Source organism: Myxine glutinosa, chromosome 5 (genome assembly GCF_964187855.1).
Source record: "Myxine glutinosa chromosome 5, kmMyxGlut1.1, whole genome shotgun sequence".
Classification (NCBI taxonomy): domain Eukaryota; kingdom Metazoa; phylum Chordata; class Myxini; order Myxiniformes; family Myxinidae; genus Myxine; species Myxine glutinosa.
The window spans coordinates 110364415-110389637 of NC_136265.1; the positions used below are offsets into that span (position 1 = coordinate 110364415).

At 41.4% G+C, this 25223-nt stretch overlaps 1 protein-coding gene across 6 annotated transcripts in view; it reads right to left on the reverse strand.

Annotated features, from left to right (window-relative positions):
• Nucleotides 1-25223, reverse strand: part of LOC137414072 (uncharacterized) — a 165402-nt gene that overhangs the window by 84126 nt on the left and 56053 nt on the right. For all 6 annotated transcript variants that reach the window (XM_068099542.2, XM_078778525.1, XM_078778523.1 and 3 more), the window contains 9 exons: nucleotides 23469-23572; nucleotides 20857-20995; nucleotides 20621-20739; nucleotides 16195-16344; nucleotides 15834-16004; nucleotides 1886-2068; nucleotides 1592-1718; nucleotides 303-364; nucleotides 107-194 (listed from right to left, as the gene is read on the reverse strand). In XM_068099542.2, the coding sequence (XP_067955643.2) occupies nucleotides 107-194; nucleotides 303-364; nucleotides 1592-1718; nucleotides 1886-2068; nucleotides 15834-16004; nucleotides 16195-16344; nucleotides 20621-20739; nucleotides 20857-20995; nucleotides 23469-23572 (1143 nt within the window). The remainder of the gene's footprint in view (nucleotides 1-106; nucleotides 195-302; nucleotides 365-1591; nucleotides 1719-1885; nucleotides 2069-15833; nucleotides 16005-16194; nucleotides 16345-20620; nucleotides 20740-20856; nucleotides 20996-23468; nucleotides 23573-25223) is intronic.

Genomic DNA, 25223 nt, shown 5'->3' on the forward strand with positions numbered 1-25223 from the left:
GGTCGTTGCATTTCCGGGTTGTTGATAAGTTGTAGAAGCGATAACGACGCGTTCAACTGACAGTGCGACAACTGAACCAGCCTAGAAGTTCTAGAACCTTCCTTACCACACTGCTTCTTTTCATTCGGAATGATGCAGCGAACGAAATGAGGCATGGTGCTGTGTAAAGTGGTCATCAGCTTTCCCAGTTGTTCCTGAGTTGTGGAAACATGTGATGTGTTTGAAGTATCAAAAGACTCTCACAAATTTCAACTTTAACGTTTATAATCGCTGCTAAGATTCCTAATGTGTCGCGTTATTACCCGGTAGAGCGCAGAAACCGTTTGGAATGCCGCTCCCTTCTTCTGCTTCTTTGCTGTCCCAGCTGTGATGACAATGAGAATAACCAAAGTCGTTAAGAATTAAACAAACAAGATACTGGAAGGTATTTACCTTTATGGAATTGTTCCTCTTATCTAAGATAAAGGAAGACTCCACTTTTGTTCACTTTTGTTTCTGTTTATTAAAACTCAAAAAGGTAGGGGATATCGAGATATTGACTAACTAATGAACTAATTAACTTTAACGAAGCCTCTCTGTTCAGCCGGTCGTGGCATGGTACAAACTTCTCCTTTGTAGATCTTCTCCTTCGCTCTTGGCCAGCGCAGCTCTCTCCTTGCGAAGTCCCACTTGTCCCTTATCTATCTATAATTCCACTAATCTCTGTGTGTGTGTGTGTGTGTGTCTGTGTGTGTGTGTGTTTGTCTGTGACCGCTGTTTCTCGACAACTACCGGTCCGATATACTTGCAACTTGCCAGGTATATTGCTGGGGACCCGAGGATGTGCCTTTTCAAGGTTTGAAATTAATCGGACAAGTAGTTACCGAGCTATGTCCAAAAAACGATTCAACCAATCAGAGAGCAGCGAGCTATCACGTGTGCCGAACGTGGCGAACAGACTCTGCCTCGGACGGCACATTTGAGAGCATATTCATTTATTTCACGTTGGCAAACTATGTTGGCGTTAAACTATGTTTTAAAACTAATTAAAACTAATTTGCGATTCATCGTAACTGCGATTCGTAACTGCCGTTCGCTTTGGCTTTGCGAATGGACCAAACCATTTCATGTAAATAGAGGGGGGGGGGATTGTCACCGGACTCGCAAGCCGTTCGCTTTGGCTTTGCGAATGGACCAAACCATTTCATGTAAATAGAGGGGGGGGATATAATTTTAGATATATATATAGTACGGGCATGCCCTAGTATCATAAAACCTCACTTCCATATATGGAATGGAATTTAAGACTCCGCACAGACTTTCTCGGCTCAGACAGTGGAACGGTCTGCTTTCCATCTCAGAGAATTCTAAGGGCCATCTTAGACAGCTGTCACAGTTAAAGTGATGAAACACCTTCTTATCTATCTGTTGTAGGTCATTCCTTGACCTGTGCACGCAAGCTCTTTTCTCCTACAGATTCCATTTCTACAGGGTTATACAAAACATACATTTGGAGAAAGAAATATATGAACACATATATTTTTGGTATTCTCCCACACCTTCCACCCACCAAACATAAGAAACTTTGATTCCTTTGAATAACTTGCTTTACCTGGCGGTTCTTCCTCTTTGAAAACAGCTGCCAGCAAGAACATCTTGGATTTACGGAAAATCTGGACAACCGTGTCATTGAGGGGGTCCTTATTCTTCTCCAGCCAACCGTCTATGTTGTAGCCAACCTGGTATGGAGGGACAAGTCAAAATAAACGGTTTACACAATCGCTTACTCAGCAACACCTGTAATTTCTACCAAAGCGTATGCATTTCTTACTAGGCCTCTATTATTCCAAGGAACCTACGTGATGATTCATTGATATTAATTCGTGTTAACAGGTCCCTTACTCACCGTGCCAGCGTAGTGAATAAGCTCAAAGGTCGCGGAAGCGCTCGTCTTCTTCCCTCCAACTCGAGGCTTTTGGAAGTTCGGCGACTTGCCCAGATGGTTGTCATAAAGTGCCGCCTTGAAGGTGGCGTCTGTCGCCTTCGGGAATACACACTGCTCTTCCAAGATAGAGAAGAGTCCCATTGGCTGCAAATGGTTGAGAGTAGATTAGAGAAAAATAGATATTACGGTCCGTCTATGTTTAACGAAAGGAGCGCACTGACCCTAGATGTGACATGTGACATGACATCATGTGACACAAAAATTACGCCGACACGTCACCTCTGATGTGGTCCGTGTGGCACTCAGGTGTTTGAAGACTGATATTTATGCCTTTATGGTCATGAATAAAGGAAAGCAGAGCTGCCGATATAGATTTCGCCATTGTTATGGGCTCATCAGGAAGACATCCTGCCATATCGTTTATTCATGACCAAATTATATATATATATATATGCAAAGATTTGCAGTTGGGAGTAAATCCAAATGACTCCATGGTAAGATCTCCAACCTTTAATTGAACAAACAATGACTCAACGTTTCGATTAACAACATGTGACAAAGCCACACGCCTCTGTTAATCTTCCTCAAGAGTGATAAAATCATCTCAACATCCCCTTATATGCAAAGTGGGCGGGGTATATGCAAAGTGGGGTGGGCAAATGGGGTCCCCCCCCCATTCTATCCCCCCCCTATAATCCCCCTCCTTCCTGCATTTCCCCTTTACCGCATAGGGCCACATGTGATGATCTCGATATTTATGGCAATTTTATTTTATCTTAAAAATTATTATTATTATTTTTTTGCTTTAATATATTTACAGTTTTAATTTAATTTACAATTTAATTGTTTACAAGTTTAACTTTTAATTAAATGTAATGATTGTTCCTGATTTTCTAAACACTTGAGTTATAATCCAGCATTGCTTACAGGATTATTTTAAGCCGTTAATATGCGGTTGATTTTTGAATTTGGTCAATAACGTCTCCGTTCACGAGAGCGGTGTGATACGGTTTCATTGGCTGTCCAGCTTTGCCCACCCCACTTTGCATATACCCCGCCCACTTTGCATATAAGGGGATGTTGAGATGATTTTATCACTCTTGAGGAAGATTAACGGAGGCGTGTGGCTTCACATGTTGTTAATCGAAACGTTGAGTCATTGTTTGTTCAATTAAAGGTTGGAGATCTTACCATGGAGTCATATATATATATATATATATATCTGTGTAGTGTCTGTGTTGTCTTGTGTTGTCTTGTGTTGTCTTGTCACTGAACTACTCCCTCAAACTTTTGTGAAATCGTACCAAACTTCTGGTATGCACAAATCTCTCCTGTCGGTATGTCCTAAGGGTATTCTTTTAGAAAAAATTCCAATTTTTTTTTTTTTTTTGGGGAATTTTTTTTTTTTCAACTTCAATTGTTTATAAATTGTGATATCGCGTATATTACAAATACATCTGTGCATTATGATTGTTTGAATTATGATTGGTGTAAACCATGACAAAACGGCAAATCGGGTACAGTCATTTATCTATATATCTACACATCTGGGCAGTGTCTGTGTTGTCACTTAACGACTTCCTCAAACTTTTGTTTCCGTGGCTGTGAGGTGTTTTAATTTCGTGGATGTGAGGTGCTTATAATTACGTGGATGTGAGGTGTTTATAATTTCGTGGATGTGAGGTGTTTATAATTACGTGGATGTGAGGTGTTTATAATTTCGTGGATGTGAGGTGTTTATAATTTCGTGGATGTGAGGTGTTTATAATTACGTGGATGTGAGGTGTTTATAATTTCGTGGATGTGAGGTGTTTATAATTTCGTGGATGTGAGGTGTTTATAATTACGTGGATGTGAGGTGTTTATAATTTCGTGGATGTGAGGTGTTTATAATTTCGTGGTGGTGAGGTGTTTATAATTTCGTGGCTGTGAGGTGTTTATAATTTCGTGGATGTGAGGTGTTTATAATTTCGTGGATGTGAGGTGTTTATAATTACGTGGATGTGAGGTGTTTATAATTTCGTGGCTGTGAGGTGTTTTAATTTCGTGGATGTGAGGTGTTTATAATTTCGTGGATGTGAGGTGTTTATAATTACGTGGATGTGAGGTGTTTATAATTTCGTGGATGTGAGGTGTTTATAATTTCGTGGTGGTGAGGTGTTTATAATTTCGTGGCTGTGAGGTGTTTATAATTTCGTGGATGTGAGGTGTTTATAATTTTGTGGATGTGAGGTGTTTATAATTACGTGGATGTGAGGTGTTTATAATTTCGTGGATGTGAGGTGTTTATAATTTCGTGGCTGTGAGGTGTTTATAATTTCGTGGCTGTGAGGTGTTTATAATTTCGTGGATGTGAGGTGTTTATAATTACGTGGATGTGAGGTGTTTATAATTTCGTGGATGTGAGGTGTTTATAATTTCGTGGTGGTGAGGTGTTTATAATTTCGTGGCTGTGAGGTGTTTATAATTTCGTGGCTGTGAGGTGTTTATAATTTCGTGGATGTGAGGTGTTTATAATTTCGTGGCTGTGAGGTGTTTATAATTTCGTGGATGTGAGGTGTTTATAATTTCGTGGATGTGAGGTGTTTATAATTTCGTGGATGTGAGGTGTTTATAATTACGTGGATGTGAGGTGTTTATAATTTCGTGGATGTGAGGTGTTTATAATTTCGTGGTGGTGAGGTGTTTATAATTTCGTGGATGTGAGGTGTTTATAATTTCGTGGATGTGAGGTGTTTATAATTTCGTGGATGTGAGGTGTTTATAATTTCGTGGATGTGAGGTGTTTATAATTTCGTGGATGTGAGGTGTTTATAATTTCGTGGTGGTGAGGTGTTTATAATTTCGTGGCTGTGAGGTGTTTATAATTTCGTGGCTGTGAGGTGTTTATAATTTCGTGGATGTGAGGTGTTTATAATTTCGTGGATGTGAGGTGTTTATAATTTCGTGGATGTGAGGTGTTTATAATTTCGTGGATGTGAGGTGTTTATAATTTCGTGGATGTGAGGTGTTTATAATTTCGTGGCTGTGAGGTGTTTATAATTTCATGGTGGTGAGGTTTTTTAAATTTCGTGGTTGTGAGGTGTTTATAATTTCGTTGTTGTGAGGTGTTTATAATTTCATGGTTGTGAGGTTTTTATAATTTCATGGTTGTGAGGTTTTTTTAAATTTCGTGGCTGTGAGGTGTTTATAATTTCGTGGCTGTGAGGTGTTTATAATTTCGTGGCTGTGAGGTGTTTAGAATTTCGTGGCTGTGAGGTGTTTATAATTTCGTGGTTGTGAGGTGTTTACAATTTCATGGTTGTGAGTTTTTTTTAATTTCGTGGTTGTGAGGTGTTTATAATTTCGTGGTTGTGAGGTGTTTATAATTTCATGGTGGTGAGGTTTTTTTAATTTCGTGGTGGTGAGGTGTTTATAATTACGTGTTTCGTGGCTGTGAGGTGTTTTTAATTACGTGGTTGTGAGGTGTTTATAATTTCGTGGCTGTGAGGTGTTTTTAATTTCGTGGTGGTGAGGTGTTTATAATTACGTGTTTCGTGGCTGTGAGGTGTTTTTAATTACGTGGTTGTGAGGTGTTTATAATTTCGTGGTGGTGAGGTGTTTTTAATTTCGTGGCTGTGAGGTGTTTATAATTACGTGTTTCGTGGCTGTGAGGTGTTTATAATTACGTGGCTGTGAGGTGTTTATAATTTCGTGGTGGTGAGGTGTTTATAATTACGTGGCTGTGAGGTGTTTATAATTTCGTGGTGGTGAGATGTTTTTAATTTCGTGGTTGTGAGGTGTTTATAATTTCGTGGTGGTGAGGTGTTTTTAATTTCGTGGCTGTGAGGTGTTTTAATTTCATGGATGTGAGGTGTTTTTAATTTCGTGGCGGTGAGGTGTTTTAATTTTGTGGATGTGAGGTGTTTATAATTACGTGGCTGTGAGGTGTTTATAATTTCGTGGTGGTGAGGTGTTTATAATTACGTGGCTGTGAGGTGTTTATAATTTCGTGGTGGTGAGATGTTTTTAATTTCGTGGTTGTGAGGTGTTTATAATTTCGTGGTGGTGAGGTGTTTTTAATTTCGTGGTTGTGAGGTGTTTATAATTTCGTGGTGGTGAGGTGTTTTTAATTTCGTGGCTGTGAGGTGTTTTAATTTCGTGGATGTGAGGTGTTTTTAATTTCGTGGCTGTGAGGTGTTTTAATTTCGTGGATGTGAGGTGCTTATAATTACGTGGCTGTGAGGTGTTTATAATTTCGTGGATGTGAGGTGTTTATAATTACGTGGCTGTGAGGTGTTTATAATTACGTGGCTGTGAGGTGTTTATAATTTCGTGGCTGTGAGGTGTTTATAATTTCGTGGCTGTGAGGTGTTTTTAATTTCGTGGATGTGAGGTGTTTATAATTACGTGGCTGTGAGGTGTTTATAATTTCGTGGATGTGAGGTGTTTATAATTACGTGGCTGTGAGGTGTTTATAATTACGTGGCTGTGAGGTGTTTATAATTTCGTGGTGGTGAGATGTTTTTAATTTCGTGGCTGTGAGGTGTTTTAATTTCGTGGATGTGAGGTGCTTATAATTACGTGGATGTGAGGTGTTTATAATTTCGTGGCTGTGAGGTGTTTATAATTTCGTGGATGTGAGGTGTTTATAATTACGTGGCTGTGAGGTGTTTATAATTTCGTGGTGGTGAGGTGTTTATAATTTCGTGGCTGTGAGGTGTTTATAATTTCGTGGTGGTGAGGTGTTTATAATTACGTGGCTGTGAGGTGTTTTTAATTTCGTGGCTGTGAGGTGTTTATAATTTCGTGGCGGTGAGGTGTTTATAATTTCGTGGCTGTGAGGTGTTTATAATTTCGTGGCTGTGAGATGTTTATAATTTCGTGGCTGTGAGGTGTTTATAATTTCGTGGCTGTGAGGTGTTTATAATTTCGTGGTGGTGAGGTGTTTATAATTACGTGGCTGTGAGGTGTTTATAATTTCGTGGATGTGAGGTGTTTATAATTTCGTGGATGTGAGGTGTTTTTAATTTCGTGGCTGTGAGGTGTTTATAATTTCGTGGCGGTGAGGTGTTTATAATTTCGTGGTGGTGAGGTGTTTATAATTTCGTGGTGGTGAGGTGTTTTTCATTACGTGGCTGTGAGGTGTTTATAATTACGTGGCTGTGAGGTGTTTTTAATTTCGTGGCTGTGAGGTGTTTTTAATTTCGTGGCTGTGAGGTGTTTATAATTTTGTGTTTCGTGGCTGTGAGGTGTTTATAATTTTGTGTTTCGTGGTGGTGTGTTTTTCATTACGTGGCTGTGAGGTGTTTATAATTACGTGGCTGTGAGGTGTTTTTAATTTCGTGGCTGAGGTGTTTTTAATTTCGTGGCTGTGAGGTGTTTTTAATTTCGTGGCTGTGAGGTGTTTTTAATTTCGTGGCTGTGAGGTGTTTTTAATTTCGTGGATGTGAGTTGTTTTTAATTCCGTGTTTCGTGGCTGTGAGGTGTTTTTAATTACGTGGATGTGAGTTGTTTTTAATTACGTGTTTCATGGCTGTGAGGTGTTTTTAATTTCGTGGCTGTGAGTTGTTTTTAATTATGTGTTTCGTGGCCGTGAGGTGTTTTTAATTTCGTGGCTGTGATGTGTTTATAATTTCGTGTTTCGTGGTGGTGAGGTGTTTTTCATTACGTGGCTGTGAGGTGTTTATAATTACGTGGCTGTGAGGTGTTTTTAATTATGTGTTTCGTGGCCATGAGGTGTTTTTAATTATGTGGATGTGAGGTGTTTATAATTACGTGTTTCATGGCTGTGAGGTGTTTTTAATTATGTGTTTCGTGGCCATGAGGTGTTTTTAATTATGTGGATGTGAGGTGTTTATAATTACGTGTTTCATGGCTGTGAGGTGTTTTTAATTATGTGTTTCGTGGCCATGAGGTGTTTTTAATTATGTGGATGTGAGGTGTTTATAATTACGTGTTTCGTGGCTGTGAGGTGTTTTTCATTACGTGGCTGTGAGGTGTTTATAATTACGTGGCTGTGAGGTGTTTTTAATTATGTGTTTCGTGGCCATGAGGTGTTTTTAATTATGTGGATGTGAGGTGTTTATAATTACGTGTTTCATGGCTGTGAGGTGTTTTTAATTTCGTGGCTGTGAGGTGTTTATAATTTCGTGTTTCGTGGTGGTGAGGTGTTTTTCATTACGTGGCTGTGAGGTGTTTATAATTACGTGGCTGTGAGGTGTTTTTAATTTCGTGGTTGGGAGGTGTTTATAATTTCGTGGTGGTGAGGTGTTTTTAATTTCGTGGCTGTGAGGTGTTTTAATTTCGTGGCTGTGAGGTGTTTTTAATTTCGTGGATGTGAGTTGTTTTTAATTACGTGTTTCGTGGCTGTGAGGTGTTTTTAATTTCGTGGCTGTGAGGTGTTTTTAATTATGTGTTTCGTGGCCGTGAGGTGTTTTTAATTATGTGTTTCGTGGCTGTGAGGTGTTTTTAATTATGTGGATGTGAGGTGTTTATAATTACGTGTTTTGTGGCTGTGAGGTGTTTTTAATTACGTGGCTATGAGGTGTTTATAATTTCGTGTTTCGTGGCTGTGAGGTGTTTATAATTTCGTGGTGGTGAGGTGTTTATAATTTCGTGGCTGTGAGGTGTTTATAATTTCGTGGCTGTGAGGTGTTTATAATTTCGTGGTGGTGAGGTGTTTTTCATTACGTGGCTGTGAGGTGTTTATAATTACGTGGCTGTGAGGTGTTTTTAATTTCGTGGCTGTGAGGTGTTTTTAATTTCGTGGCTGTGAGGTGTTTTTAATTTCGTGGCTGTGAGGTGTTTTTAATTTCGTGGATGTGAGTTGTTTTTAATTCCGTGTTTCGTGGCTGTGAGGTGTTTTTAATTACGTGTTTCATGGCTGTGAGGTGTTTTTAATTTCGTGGCTGTGAGGTGTTTTTAATTATGTGTTTCGTGGCCATGAGGTGTTTTTAATTATGTGGATGTGAGGTGTTTATAATTACGTGTTTTGTGGCTGTGAGGTGTTTTTAATTACTTGGCTGTGAGGTGTTTATAATTTCGTGGCTGTGAGGTGTTTTTAATTACGTGGCTGTGAGGTGTTTTTAATTTCGTGGCTGTGAGGTGTTTTTAATTTCGCGGACGTGAATTGTTTTTAATTCCGTGTTTCGTGGCTGTGAGGTGTTTTTAATTACGTGTTTCATGGCTGTGAGGTGTTTTTAATTTCGTGGCTGTGAGGTGTTTTTAATTATGTGTTTCGTGGCCATGAGGTGTTTTTAATTATGTGGATGTGAGGTGTTTATAATTACGTGTTTTGTGGCTGTGAGGTGTTTTTAATTACTTGGCTGTGAGGTGTTTATAATTTCGTGGTGGTGAGGTGTTTTTCATTACGTGGCTGTGAGGTGTTTATAATTACGTGGCTGTGAGGTGTTTTTAATTTCGTGGCTGTGAGGTGTTTTTAATTTCATGGCTGTGAGGTGTTTTTAATTTCGTGGCTGTGAGGTGTTTTTAATTTCGTGGTGGTGAGGTGTTTTTCATTACGTGGCTGTGAGGTGTTTATAATTACGTGGCTGTGAGGTGTTTTTAATTTCGTGGCTGTGAAGTGTTTTTAATTTCGTGGCTGTGAGGTGTTTTTAATTTCGTGGCTGTGAGGTGTTTTTAATTTCGTGGCTGTGAAGTGTTTTTAATTTCGTGGATGTGAGTTGTTTTTAATTCCGTGTTTCGTGGCTGTGAGGTGTTTTTAATTACGTGTTTCATGGCTGTGAGGTGTTTTTAATTTCGTGGCTGTGAGGTGTTTTTAATTATGTGTTTCGTGGCCATGAGGTGTTTTTAATTATGTGGATGTGAGGTGTTTATAATTACGTGTTTTGTGGCTGTGAGGTGTTTTTAATTACTTGGCTGTGAGGTGTTTATAATTTCGTGGCTGTGAGGTGTTTTTAATTACGTGGCTGTGAGGTGTTTTTAATTTCGTGGCTGTGAGGTGTTTTTAATTTCGTGGATGTGAATTGTTTTTAATTCCGTGTTTCGTGGCTGTGAGGTGTTTTTAATTACGTGTTTCATGGCTGTGAGGTGTTTTTAATTTCGTGGCTGTGAGGTGTTTTTAATTATGTGTTTCGTGGCCATGAGGTGTTTTTAATTATGTGGATGTGAGGTGTTTATAATTACGTGTTTTGTGGCTGTGAGGTGTTTTTAATTACTTGGCTGTGAGGTGTTTATAATTTCGTGGCTGTGAGGTGTTTATAATTTCGTGGCTGTGAGGTGTTTATAATTTCGTGGTGGTGAGGTGTTTTTCATTACGTGGCTGTGAGGTGTTTATAATTACGTGGCTGTGAGGTGTTTTTAATTTCGTGGCTGTGAGGTGTTTTTAATTTCGTGGCTGTGAGGTGTTTTTAATTTCGTGGCTGTGAGGTGTTTTTAATTACGTGGCTGTGAGGTGTTTTTAATTTCGTGGCTGTGAGGTGTTTTTAATTTCGTGGATGTGAGTTGTTTTTAATTCCGTGTTTCGTGGCTGTGAGGTGTTTTTAATTACGTGTTTCATGGCTGTGGGGTGTTTTTAATTTCGTGGCTGTGAGGTGTTTTTAATTATGTGTTTCGTGGCCATGAGGTGTTTTTAATTATGTGGATGTGAGGTGTTTATAATTACGTGTTTAGTGGCTGTGAGGTGTTTTTAATTACTTGGCTGTGAGGTGATTATAATTTCGTGTTTCGTGGCTGTGAGGTGTTTTTAATTTTTTGGTGGTGAGGTATTTATAATTTCGTGGTGGTGAGGTGTTTTTAATTTCGTGGTGGTGAGGTGTTTTTAATTTCGTGGCTGTAAGGTGTTTTTAATTTCGTGGTGGTGAGGTGTTTATAATTTCGTGTTTCGTGGCTGTGAGGTGTTTTTAATTACGTGGTGGTGAGGTGTTTATAATTTCGTGTTTCGTGGCTGTGAGGTGTTTTTAATTTCGTGGTGGTGAGGTGTTTATAATTTCGTGTTTCGTGGCTGTGAGGTGTTTTTAATTATGTGGATGTGAGGTGTTTATAATTACGTGTTTTGTGGCTGTGAGGTGTTTTTAATTACTTGGCTGTGAGGTGTTTATAATTTCGTGGTGGTGAGGTGTTTTTCATTACGTGGCTGTGAGGTGTTTATAATTACGTGGCTGTGAGGTGTTTTTAATTTCGTGGCTGTGAGGTGTTTTTAATTTCATGGCTGTGAGGTGTTTTTAATTTCGTGGCTGTGAGGTGTTTTTAATTTCGTGGTGGTGAGGTGTTTTTCATTACGTGGCTGTGAGGTGTTTATAATTACGTGGCTGTGAGGTGTTTTTAATTTCGTGGCTGTGAAGTGTTTTTAATTTCGTGGCTGTGAGGTGTTTTTAATTTCGTGGCTGTGAGGTGTTTTTAATTTCGTGGCTGTGAGGTGTTTTTAATTTCGTGGATGTGAGTTGTTTTTAATTCCGTGTTTCGTGGCTGTGAGGTGTTTTTAATTACGTGTTTCATGGCTGTGAGGTGTTTTTAATTTCGTGGCTGTGAGGTGTTTTTAATTATGTGTTTCGTGGCCATGAGGTGTTTTTAATTATGTGGATGTGAGGTGTTTATAATTACGTGTTTTGTGGCTGTGAGGTGTTTTTAATTACTTGGCTGTGAGGTGTTTATAATTTCGTGGCTGTGAGGTGTTTTTAATTACGTGGCTGTGAGGTGTTTTTAATTTCGTGGATGTGAATTGTTTTTAATTCCGTGTTTCGTGGCTGTGAGGTGTTTTTAATTACGTGTTTCATGGCTGTGAGGTGTTTTTAATTTCGTGGCTGTGAGGTGTTTTTAATTATGTGTTTCGTGGCCATGAGGTGTTTTTAATTATGTGGATGTGAGGTGTTTATAATTACGTGTTTTGTGGCTGTGAGGTGTTTTTAATTACTTGGCTGTGAGGTGTTTATAATTTCGTGGCTGTGAGGTGTTTATAATTTCGTGGCTGTGAGGTGTTTATAATTTCGTGGTGGTGAGGTGTTTTTCATTACGTGGCTGTGAGGTGTTTATAATTACGTGGCTGTGAGGTGTTTTTAATTTCGTGGCTGTGAGGTGTTTTTAATTTCGTGGCTGTGAGGTGTTTTTAATTTCGTGGCTGTGAGGTGTTTTTAATTACGTGGCTGTGAGGTGTTTTTAATTTCGTGGCTGTGAGGTGTTTTTAATTTCGTGGATGTGAGTTGTTTTTAATTCCGTGTTTCGTGGCTGTGAGGTGTTTTTAATTACGTGTTTCATGGCTGTGAGGTGTTTTTAATTTCGTGGCTGTGAGGTGTTTTTAATTATGTGTTTCGTGGCCATGAGGTGTTTTTAATTATGTGGATGTGAGGTGTTTATAATTACGTGTTTAGTGGCTGTGAGGTGTTTTTAATTACTTGGCTGTGAGGTGATTATAATTTCGTGTTTCGTGGCTGTGAGGTGTTTTTAATTTTTTGGTGGTGAGGTATTTATAATTTCGTGGTGGTGAGGTGTTTTTAATTTCGTGGTGGTGAGGTGTTTTTAATTTCGTGGCTGTAAGGTGTTTTTAATTTCGTGGTGGTGAGGTGTTTATAATTTCGTGTTTCGTGGCTGTGAGGTGTTTTTAATTATGTGGTGGTGAGGTGTAATCGTCCCAAACTTCCAGTCTGCACCTGCGCCTATGTATGTGCTCAGGGGTTCTTTTTTGAATTGTTTTTTTTTTTTCAACTTAAATCTTCAACCTAAATTGCTTATAAAATGTAATATCACAAACACCACAAATAAATTTGTGCAAAATAATTGTTTGTATTATGATTGGTGTAAATCATGACAACACAGCAACTCAGGTACAGTCATTATCCTCAGCTAAAATAATCCCGTTCCTCAGTAACGACTCGTGGTGAGGTGAGCGCAGCGAGCCGAGCCAAGCTAGTATATATATATATATATATATATATATATATATATATATATATATATATATATATATATATATATATATATATATATATATATATATATATATTGTTGCGGTTTTAGAACCCACACTTGTAAATATGACATCACTTGTAAATATGACATTAAAGGTTAAAGGTAGCACCCCTAGTTAGTCCACAAGCAACACGTAGGACACCATAGAACTCAGTTATTAACGCACAGGTTGTAAACCTGGTGCGTTATAGCGTTTGCCTGGGAATTTCGGGCGCTCAAAAGTGAAGCTAGTTTCATTAATATGTGTTTTAGATGAGGCCGTGTTTCCAATAGTTGAATCTGCGTTGCGTCGATCAAATAAGAGTAGGCCCAATTCCGTCCATTTTGCGACCTCCCTCTCCAAGCGACGCCATTACGCGCCCCTACAGTCGGTGCCTCATAGCTCGCTCAAACGACGCCATAAGCCATGCGGTTAGGCCCGAGGAAAAAGGGGGCGTAACGCCAAGAAGAAGGTGTGGCCTGTCAACCAGCCGTCAAAGGCGTGGCCGGTAAGCCCTCACCAGCCAACCAGGGCTGATGTAACATCGCTGGCAGGCGTGGCTTTTTGGCTCGCGGAGTGATCGCGTGGAGCGTTATAAAAAGGCGAACGGAAATCCCTTTGAGAGAGAGATACGGCAGCACTCGAGTGGAAGGTTGGCGGTAAAAAGGACTCGGGTTGGAGACGCGCTTATACGAGTCTGATTGGGAAATGCGCACGTGTTTAGTTGGAGACGCGCTCATACGAGTCTGATTGGGAAATGCGCACGAGTTTGGTTGGAGACGCGCTTATTAACGGACTTGTCCAGGAGCGCACACGTACGGTAAAACTGCGATTTGAACTTGTCATTTTCAATGAACATGTACTCGGTCATCTGTGACAGCAATGATGCATGAAAGGCATCAATGGAAAGCTGAGGATCTCCTCATAATTGATAAACCACATGTAAATTGTCAAACTAAATAACCTTTGCATATTAACCCCTTGAATTTGGATTACATTTTTTTGATACGCACTGTATAGAGCACTGTATAGAGCGTGACGAACGCTCCGCCTGTTCTCCAAGCATGCACAGACAGTCGCATCTGCCCAGCTTAGACCACAGCGTCACCTCCAATCCGGCCACTCCATAATTATTGGGGAAAATGCCAGGTGCATAGAAAAGGACCCTTTATTTGGTATGTGCCATGTTTCAAACAACATAAAAGAAGGGACATTTCATGGCTTGTATAAAATGTCAGACGATAGAAAAGAAGGGACATTCCATAGCTTGTAGAAAATGCCAAACAATAGAAAATAAGGGACATTCAAAAATTATTGTGTGCATGCGGGACTTCCCTTGTGTTCTGAGGAGGAACCAAGTAATGCTCTAGAAAAGTTCATGTAAAGGGGCACCAATTTGATTCATACACCTGCATGAAGAAGTAAATGGAAGGTATTTTATTTGCCAGATGTAGGGCGCCCTTTATATGAACTTTTCTGGAGCATTACTTGGTTCCTCCTCAGAACACAAGGGTAGTTCAGCATGCACACGAGATTTTTTCAATGTCCCTTATTTTCTATTGTTCGACATTTTCTACAAGCCATGGAATGTCTCTTCTTTTCTATATTTTGCCACATGGGACATACACAGAATACACACAGGAGGGGGGTGAAGGGGCCTTTTCTATGCCTTTGGCAATTTTCCCAAGAATATCTTTCATTTTCTATGACAAAAAACTACATGGAGACATCACATGCATCAATTAAATTACACAAATAAAAAACAAAACCTATTTCCCACGGTCTGTATAGGGGTCCTACCTGATACTGTAAACCATCTCTCCCACTGCTCGTCATGAAATACAGTGCATTCAGAAAGTATTCAGACCCCTTCACTTTTTTCACATTTTGTTATGTTGCAGCCTTATGCTGAAATCGTTTAAATTCATTTTTTCCCTCATCAATCTACACTCAATACCCCTTAATGACAAAGAGAAAACAGGATTTTAGAAAGTTTTGGAAATTTATTCAAAAGAAAAAACTGAAATATCACATTGACATAAGTATTCAGACCCTTTGCTATGACACTGGAAATTTAGCTCAGGTGCCTCCGATTTATTTTGATCATCTTTGAGATGTTTATATACCTTGATTGGAGTCCACCTGTGGTAAATTCAATTGATTGGACATGATTTGGAAAGGCACACACCTGTCTAGATAAGGTCTCACAGCTGACAATGCGTATCAGAGCAAAAACCAAGCCATGAGGTCGAAGGAACTGCCTGCAGAGCTCAGAGACAGGATTGTGTCGAGGCACAGATCTGGGGAACCCTACAAAAAATTTCTGCTGCATTGAAGGTTCTCAAGAGCACAATGGCCTCCATAATTCTTAAATGGAAGAAGTTTGGAACAACCAGGACTCTTCCTAAAGCTGGCCGCCCGGCCAAACTGAGCAATCGGGGGAGAAGGGCCTTGGTAAGAGAGGTGACCAAGAACCAGATGGTCACTCTGGCTGAGGTTCAGGGATCCTGTGTGGAGATGGGAGAAACTTCCAGAAGGACAACCATCACTGCAACACTCCACCGATCTGGGCTTTATGGCAGCATGGCCAGAGGGACGCCTCTCCTCAGTGAAAGACACATGAAAGCCCACAGAATCTTGTTTCTCAGTCTGAGTCCTTTAGGTGCTTTTTTGCAAACTCTAAGTGGGCTTTCATGTGTCTTTCACTGAGGAGAGGCTTCCGTGACTGAGGAGAGAGTTGAAGATTGAAGTTGAAAAGGAAATTTTATTTTTCAAAAAAAAAAAATTCCAAAAAAAAACAACAAACATTTGGAATTTGTTTTCAAAAGAAATACCCTTAGGTCATACACACGGGAAATATAGGTGCATACCAGAAGTTTGGTAGGATTTCACAAAAGTTTGAGGGAGTAGTTCAGTGACAAAACAGGACAACACAGGACAACACAGGACAGGACAGACACTGCACAGATATATATACAGATATATTTGTGTAATTTTTAAGTCTTGTTGTTCGCCGTCACAAACCTTCTCAAGGAATTCGATGCAAGCTGCGAGGTCCAGACCAAAATCGATGAACACCCAATCTATGCCTTCCCTCTTGTACTCTTCTTGTTCAAGGACAAACATGTGGTGGTTGAAGAACTGCTGTAGCTTCTCATTAGTGAAGTTGATGCAGAGCTGCTCAAAGGAGTTGAACTTTCGGTTGAAGAAACAGGAAGATGGTCAGGTCAAAAGTGAGAAAAAGGGCAGAATAAAACGTGAGAAACATCATGGTGTGCAATTGTTATTAAATAATAAAAAATAATAAGAAGAAAAGGTTCCGAAAGCACAAAATGCCATTTGTCCATGAAAAGTCTTTGTGAGAAAGACAGGTGAGTGCTCTCACCTCAAAGATCTCAAAGCCAGCAATGTCCAGTACGCCAATGAAGTACTGCCGTGGGAGATCCGTGTCCAGCGTCTTATTCACACGGTACACGAGCCATTTGAACATACGATCATACATTCCCTTGCTCAGAGCTCCTATGGACGTGTGGCACTGCATGGAAACCAGCGACGAAGAATATGGAATTACACTCCAATTTTTTAAAAAAAATAACAGCAAAATATACGAGATATTGCACATAATGAGGACTTTGACCATTGAGCTGATCAGGGTCATTATCTGTGGTAAGCGATTGTGGTTATTCTTGGAAGCACCGATGCAAAAAGGTAGTGCAAAGCATGCAAAGGCAAACAATAAATCAGTAAAATCGAGAACGGACCCAGGTGAGAGCATACCTCCACCAGGCTAAACAGTTTACCTTTTGTAATCCCACTGATAACCTGGATCACACTGATATACTTGTGCATGTATATATATATATATATATATATATATATATATATATATATATATATATATATACAGTCACGTGAAAAAGTAAGTACACCCCCTGTAAAGTTTTGACTTTTTCAACATATTTCAACATACGGTACAGCCATTTGATCTTCATTTCAACAATATTGAAAGATAAAGGTGATATAATATAACAAATATCATGAAGCATTTACATTTTGTAGTCCATTGTATAATTTAAATAAACATGAAAGCAAATTTCGCATGTGGAAAAAGTAAGTACATCCCTACATTTATCACTACTTCAAATACCTAAAATTAGAATCAGGTGCACCAGCTCAGGTGCAAATGATTAGAACATCGTTAGAGATGATCTTGGAGGAACCTGTCTTATTTAAACCTCAGACATTTAGTTTGGTTTGCTCTTTGTTGTTGAAGTGTGCGGCGTCACCATACCTAGATCAACAGAGCTATCTGAGGCCTTCAGAAAGAAGGTTATAGATGCCTACGAGTCTGGGAAGGGATTAAAAAAGATCTCCAAACAATTTGAAATCAATCATTCGACTGTCAGGAAGATCATCTACAAGTGGAGAAGATTCCAAACAACTGCCAACTTGTTCAGGCCAGGCCGCCCCAGCAAGTTCAGCCCGAGAGCAGACCGCAAGATGCTTAAAGAAGTCTCTAAGAACCCCAGAATGTCATTACGGGACCTACAGGTAGCTCTTGCCACTGTTGATGTCAAAGTGCACGAGTCTACCATTAAAAAGAGGCTGCACAAATTTGATCTACATGGGAGGTGTGCCAGGGGGAAACCTTTGCCCTCCAGAAAGAACATCAGGGCAAGACTAAAGTTTGACAATGAACACCTAGGCAAAGACCAGCACTTCTGGAGCAATGTGCTCTGGACAGATGAGTCAAAGGTAGAGCTATTTGGTCACAGTACCAGAAGACATGTTTGGCGAAAACCAAAGACAGCAGTTAACCACAAGAACCTGATACCAACTGTAAAGCATGGTGGTGGAAATATTATGTTTTAGGGCAGCTTTGCTGCATCAGGGCCTGGGCAGCTCACCATCATATAATCCACTATGAATTCTTCATTGTACCAGAGGGTGCTTGAGGATAATGTGAGGCCATCTGACGGAAAGTTGAAGCTCAACCCAAGGTGGACCTTGCACCATGACAATGACCCTAAACATACCAGTAAATCCACCAAGGAATGACTGAAAAGAAAGAAATGGAGGATTCTGGAATGGCCAAGTCAAAGCCCGGATCTAAATCCCATCGAGATGTTGTGGGGGGATTTGAAACGAGCTGTGCATGCAAGAAACCCCTCAAACATCGCACAGCTGAAAGAATTCCGCATGGAGGAGTGGGCAAAAATTTCTCCCAGTCGATGTCAGAGACTGGTAGACAGTTATAAGAAACGCCTACTTGGGGTTGTTTCTGCCAAAGGGGGCAATACCACCTATTGGAGCCAAGCGTGTACTTACTTTTTCCACATGCGAAATTTGCATTTATGTTTATTTAAATTATACAATGGACTACAAAATGTAAATATTTCATGATATTTGTTATATTATATCACCTTTATCTCTCAATATTGTTGAAATGAAATCAAATAGCTGTATGTTTAAATATGTTGAAAAAGTCAAAACTTTACATGGGGTGTACTTACTTTTTCACGTGACTGTATATATTCGTATTTATAATTTCCGTTCTCCAACCTAATGAGTGCACGCCGTGAGGTCACCGCCACGTAAGTATGCCTTGCCTGCCAAGCTCCGGAGGAGCCATCCAGCAGTGCATCATATATATATTGTTACGTTTGTGAAGGGGTAGGCAATGGACTACCTTAGGGCCAGGTAGAATTGTATCGGGCAGTGTGCGCCGAATGTCATGATGAAGAAGAAGAAACCTCCAAGTACCTAAGTAGGGATCCGTCAGACTGGATGTCGTGTAAGATCGTATATTTGTCTGCATGGTGATGGGTGGGGCTATGTTAATTAGGTGGAGTTTAAGGGTAATTTATCCCCTGCATGTAAATTGCCTCTGTGACCTTTTCCTTTGTTCCTTATGACTGCACTACACACACACAACCCACCAAGCTCGAAAAGTGTGTCAACCTGCAAATAGAATAATGTGAACATACTGCTGTTATGAATAAGGGAATTTTGCCAGATGAAGGGCTAACACGAGGCCTGCATTGGAGATTATTTTTCCTGTTAAAACCTGCCCGATATAAGAGAGGGTACACCTGTGGACACCATTCGGCCTGGGGTCCTCAGGTAATTTTGAGAATAAATTAATCTAAGGACCGAAACTAAAAGAACAGGAATTATTCATGAAAGCAGATTTAAATTGATCAATGGTTTCAATTAAATTGGCAAGTTTGTCACAAGGTGACAAAAGGGGAGATGTTGTGGGTAAATTTAATCTTAACGATTGATCAAAACTTGTGTCCAGCTCGGTTGTAGATAAATCCGAGCTTAATAATCATTTGCAGCTCGTTTAATAGGTAACTTTCTGCAGGAAGGCTGGGGGGGGGGGGGGGGGGTCATAAATAACAACTAAAGGTGTTTCCCCTTAAAAGGCATCCTTTTAATACATATTGGGGATAGTATAGATCAACTATTGTGGAATAACATATCATGCGAAATGGATTTTAAATGTTACACACTGCAATCAGATGGAGTGAGAACACGTCTATTATGATCTCATGCCAGGCGGCAAAGCTTGGCATCTCCAGGCTGTCTTTCTTAGATGTCAGCCAGCTTGGCGGAGGCTTACGGAGGGAGAACTGCATGTTTTTGTTTTTTTGTATACAAGATCAAGGCTCGTGTAAGAGCTAACATTGATCACAAAACGACAAACTGACATAAAACATATGATAAAGGGAGCGGAAGACAAGATGGAGAGTAGGAACATCGGGAGATCTGTGGGAGGGAGAGGGCTTGGGGGAGGAGGCATGGGAAAGGGGGGGGGGGTGGGGGGGGGAGAGGTATAAAAAACACATGGACACTGCAAGGACTTCCATGAAAGAAGTCGGTTTTTCAAAAAAGTGGATCTGGGGTAAATTAGCGGGGGTAGAAAAGATCAAGGTTTTGGATGGAGGAAGATAAGAGATGGTGGTGAACAGCTGTTTTAAAGACCTGGAGGGAGGAGTGGGATTGAAGAGAGTGAGGGAGTTTGTTCCAGAGGCGGGAGAAAAGAGGAATGAAGGAGTGAAAGTGAGCAGTGAGTCTTGATTTTGGCAGTTTAAACATAAGAGGGTTGCTGGCAGATCTTGTGCGACCTGTAGAAGTACTTGGGGGACAGAGCACAGAGAGAGCTGGGGGAGCAAGGCCGGAGAGGAGTCGGTAGGAAACAAAACTATATATTAAGTTCTGAATAAAAAACAAAGGTTCTGTAATATTAACAGTGAAATAAAGAATTGTGGAGACCAAATACATTTGTCAATTTCGAATTATTTTTAGAGAAAATTGTGAGTTATTTGAAAAAAGTGCAAGGGTGCCAATATTTTCGGCCACGACTGTGTATGTATATAATATGTGTATATATAGAACCACCTTTAGAGGCCATTTTTCCCCGCAGAGCAGGGGTTGGCCTTTTTTGGGCACCGTGGTCCCCCTTTTTGAAGCAATGTTTTATGGCCGGATGCCCTTCCTGCCGCCAACCCTGTTAGTCGCCTCTTGCGACACACAGGGAATCACCAATGAACTGGTGCTCAATTTGCCGACCTTGGAAGGATGACAGGCTGAGTCAACCCTCCTAGTGTTAATTCAGCGATCGACCGGGATTCGAACCCAGGATCCTAGGATCCCAAGCCAGCACCCTAACCGCTAAGCCAACACCAGGCTAAAATATGTGTATATATAGTTACATTGTAATCAATGACAGAGATCCGATGGCACAGAAGATTGAAAAAACAAACTCGTCAGAAACTAGTGTGGACATTAAATTTAGTCCAGCCCACCTGAGCCAAGTTTTGGCCTTTTTGTACAAACTCATTGCCAACTTTGACTTTCGGCCTTGTAATCCCTTGCTGCAACTCCTTGGAATCTACCATCAGCAACTCAGCCAACAAGTCTGCCACTGTACCGAAGGGGAGACATCAGAACGGTGTGATCAGAATACGACGCATCATTAGACATCTCCTGCAACATTGACAGCAAATCACACCGACTAGTAGTTGGGCTCAGCCAAAAATACCTTCCGAAGATTCTACATCGGCCTGCTCCTCTCGAGGCTTCTGTTTGAACGTCATGTTTCCAAAATGCAAGATTCCACCTATGAGTCGGTACAGATATTTCTTCTCATCTGCAGTGAACCCGAGGATGTCAAAAGCTTCCTGTAAATACACAGTAAGCATCAACATGTAGGTACTCACTTTCATTCCATGTGAATACTTTTCAGCTTGGGGTGAGTAACCATCTGGAGTTGCAATGGAACGTCTCGTCAAGCACAAAGTGCGGCCTGGCACCACAAGTGCTGGCACAGAAACACAACCTCCTACATGAAGGTCAAAAGTGAGCCAGCTTGGCTTTTACCAGCAATCTGATTGTTATGTACCAGTTCTCCTGACATTAGCTCTGGATCCAAAATTTTAAAATAGTTTATCAAAAAAGTTAAGAATGGCAAATATATATATATATATATATATCAGTCATTATGCAACTTCATACAATCAGTGGGGAACCGCCAGTAAGGTGTCCCATACAGCTACTGCTGCACCTTAATGGGAGCGATAAGCACCGCCTGCCACACGTAACATTACCTCTGGTATCCACTCACTATGTGGAGTCGACCTGGATGCGGTTGGGAGTTACTAATCAGTATCTGTAAGTTGGTGCTCCAACCTAATGAGCGAACGTCATGACGTCATCGCCAGGTATGTCCGCATTGCCTGCCAAGCTCCGGAGGGGGACATCTAGCAGTGCGTCATTATGGATGTTAATCCATAATGAATTTATGGATTATGGATTCATCTAGCAGGATGAATCCATAAATCTGAATTTAATATCCATAATGACACACTGCTACATGGCCCCTGCGGAGCTTGGCAGGCAATGCGGACATACCTGGCGATGACGTCATGACGTTCGCTCATTAGGTTGGAGCGCCAAAATACAGATACTAATATATATATATATATATATATATATATATATATATATATATACTGAAACGCAAAAGAAACTTACCACCTTTGAAACCTTTAAATATCAACAATAACACTGCGTGTAGTAAATGTGTGAACTTATTTGTGGACAATAGTGTCCTCACTGTCAGACAAAACGGTCACGGATGGTCACTTGAACCTTCAATGGTCACTTCATAGCACAGCTGTTGAACAGCCGTTTTGACTGTCAGTGATTAGCCAAGGGGTACGGGATGATTTTAATGAGCTGCACGTCATGTCTTGATATTGGCTTTAAAAAGGCCAGTGCAAAATGGGCATTTAAATCAACATGCCACGATTGTCAAGGGATCAATGGAAGCATGCCCTGGGCATGCTGCAAGGCGGACTGAGCTACCGTGAGGTGGCACGTCGCCTTGGCTGTTCACACCAGACGATATCGGCCCTGGTGGACAGAGACACCCTCCACAACTCTGCAGATGACAGACCTCGATCAGGGAGACCAAGAGTCACCACTGCAAGGCAGGACAGGCAGATGGTCCGAAGTCACCTGCGGGATCGATTCCGTCCAGCATCCCGCACTGCGGCAGAAACTCCGGGGCGTGCAAACCCAATCATTGGATCTCCAATGATACTGCACGAAGACGACTGCATGACTATGGTCTGACTGCCAGAAGACCATACAGAGGCCCCGTGATGACGGCTGCCCATCGCCGCAATCGACAGAGATGGTGCCAGCAGCATCAGCGGTGGACCTTGGCGCAGTGGAACGAGGTCACGTTCAGCGATGAGTCAAGGTTCTGTGTGGACAGTCCTGATGGGCGTGAGCGTGTCTGGAGAAGAACTGGCGAGCGATATGCCGATTTTTGCGTGCGTCAAGCCAACAGGTGGGGTGGCCCAAGTGTGATGGTGTGGGCCGCCATATCAGGCCGGTACAGGACGCCACTGGTGGTTGTGGATGGGAATCTTAACGCCCAGCGGTATGTGGATAACATCCTACGACCTCATCTGCTGCCATTCCTGCCAGACCACCCAGAACTGAGAACCTTTCAGCATGACAACGATCGTCCCCATGCTGCTCGCTTTACCACTGCATTTCTCCAAGGCGAGAACATCAACACCATGCAGTGGCCTGCGCTCTCCCCTGACCTGAATCCCATAGAGCACCTGTGGATGAGCTTGGGAGACGCGTAGTTGGCAGGGCCAGGACACGGGCAGAGCTGCTTCAGACATTGAGGACTGAGTGGGACAGAATCCAGCAGCAATCCATCCAAAGACTGGTAGGCAGTATACGCCAACGATGCACTGCCTGTATCCAAAACAATGGTGTCCACACACGCTGTTGAAAGGGGACTGACATTGCACCCTGTGCTGTTCTGTACTGTAGAACAAACTGATGAGATGGTGTATCTTGGTCAAAAACTTGACATGTCATCAATAAAATGCCAATGTTTCAATTAGCAATTGTTGGTTTGTTTTATTTTGAACTGTTACAATTTTATTCCATTTCAAACAAGTGGTAAGTTTCTTTTGCGTTTCAGTATATATATATAAAGCCACTGAAGCAAAAATATTTGATGGTCCTCACCACTCACCCAGTTCAAAATCCTCACCACTTGTTGTTGCCTCATGTATAATTATAGAAGAAACAAGTTCCCCAAAAGCAGGAGGGGGTCGAACTCACATCTGTGAACTGCAATTCCTCTTTGTCGTCCATGTTGTCGACTGTTATGACTCCTTGACTTATCCAGTGATAGGCGTGTGGGTCCATTTTCAGCTTTAGTTCAGCTACGATAGGTGCACAGTGGAGAACATTGGCATGTGGCCTACCAGCTATACTGTACACATACATACAGACTTGGCATTTAATATGGAATTTTTTTTTCTTTTCTTGACTTGGGTTTACTTTCTTAACTCAGTATATCAATCTAGTGAGTTTCTTTTACACTTTGGTGATTTATTTGTTAAAAGAACCATGTCACTGATTGTCTGTCGCAGCAAGAAGTCAACAACAGGATTATATCACAGGTGGCATGGCAAAATGTACGGACAGGTGCATTTGATGATTGGCTTCACAGTTGGGTATACAAGGGTTGTTGCGTTCTGTATTAGTGGAAAACACTGCTGCACATCTCCAAAAGTTATTGCCGCTTCCTCTGGAGATGGTCCGTCAACTCGACAATGCTGTTTGTCATGGAGTGGTGGCTTTACGAAATTACGGCATGAAACAGCGTGCTATTGCTCGGCAGTATGGCATCACTCAAGGTCAGGTGTCACAGATCCTGAAACGAAATGCTCAGAGGGGTATCCCTACTCCAATACCGAGGCCAGGACGTCCCCGCAGAACCACAAGGAGGGATGATCGCCAGCTGCACCGGTTAGTCCGCAATGGCCGTACGAAGTCAGCTAATCGGCTTAGGGCGCAGTGGCAGCAACTGACAAATGTGCCTGTATCCAGAAGGCTAGTCAACCAACGACTGGTTCAAGCAGTCTATCGTGCCAGGCGTCCCCTGAGAAAGCCACGCCTGACGAGACAACACCGCCAGCGCCGATTGCAGTGGGCCAGAGAGCACCGTCAATGGCAGCCAGGACACTGGAATCACGTGATCTTCAGTGACGAGTCTAGATTTCTGGTCTATCGTCAAGATGGTCGCGTCCGAGTGTGCAGACAAGTGCATGAAGCCTACAACAAAGATTGTATAGTGCCAAGAGTCCAAGCTGGAGGTGGTGGGGTGACTGTTTGGGCTGCTTTTCATGCAGGGGGCAAAACTGACCTGGTTGTTCTGAATGGAAACCTGAACCAGTTCAAGTACAGGGCCATTCTGGAAGAAACATTGCTTCCATTTGCTCGTGCAGCCTTTCGAGGAAACTTTGTCTTCCAAGATGACAATGCACGGCCTCATCGTGCTCGCATGATCCAACACTTTCTTGCTGACCGTGGTGTAGAGCATATGGAGTGGCCTGCCATGTCCCTGGATATGAATCCGATAGAGAACTTGTGGGCAGAATTAACGCGTCAAATCGACCACTTGGACCAGCAGCCGACCTCTGTGCATGAATTGCAGCAGGCTATTGTCACTGCATGGCAAGCGATTCCTGTCCAAACCTTGGCAAATCTCGTGAACAGCATGCCTCAACGTGTACGTGCTCTCCTGAATGCTCGTGGGGGTTACACGAAGTACTGAACTGTAATTTTACTGTCCGTAATCCAAGTCGTAATTTAACTTTTGTTTTTGTTGAATTTTTTTTTGCCTAATGTGCAAAATAAAGAGATACTTCTGGAAAACGTAGAGAAGTTTAACACCGTACTGTCCGTGAATTGAGTTCGATATCAGTTTACATCACTTTCAAGGATCAATTTATTTGCTTCGAAATGTCAAATGTGGTTTTTCTTTCTTTTAAAGGTCACATCAACAAAATCTCGAATAATTTCAACATA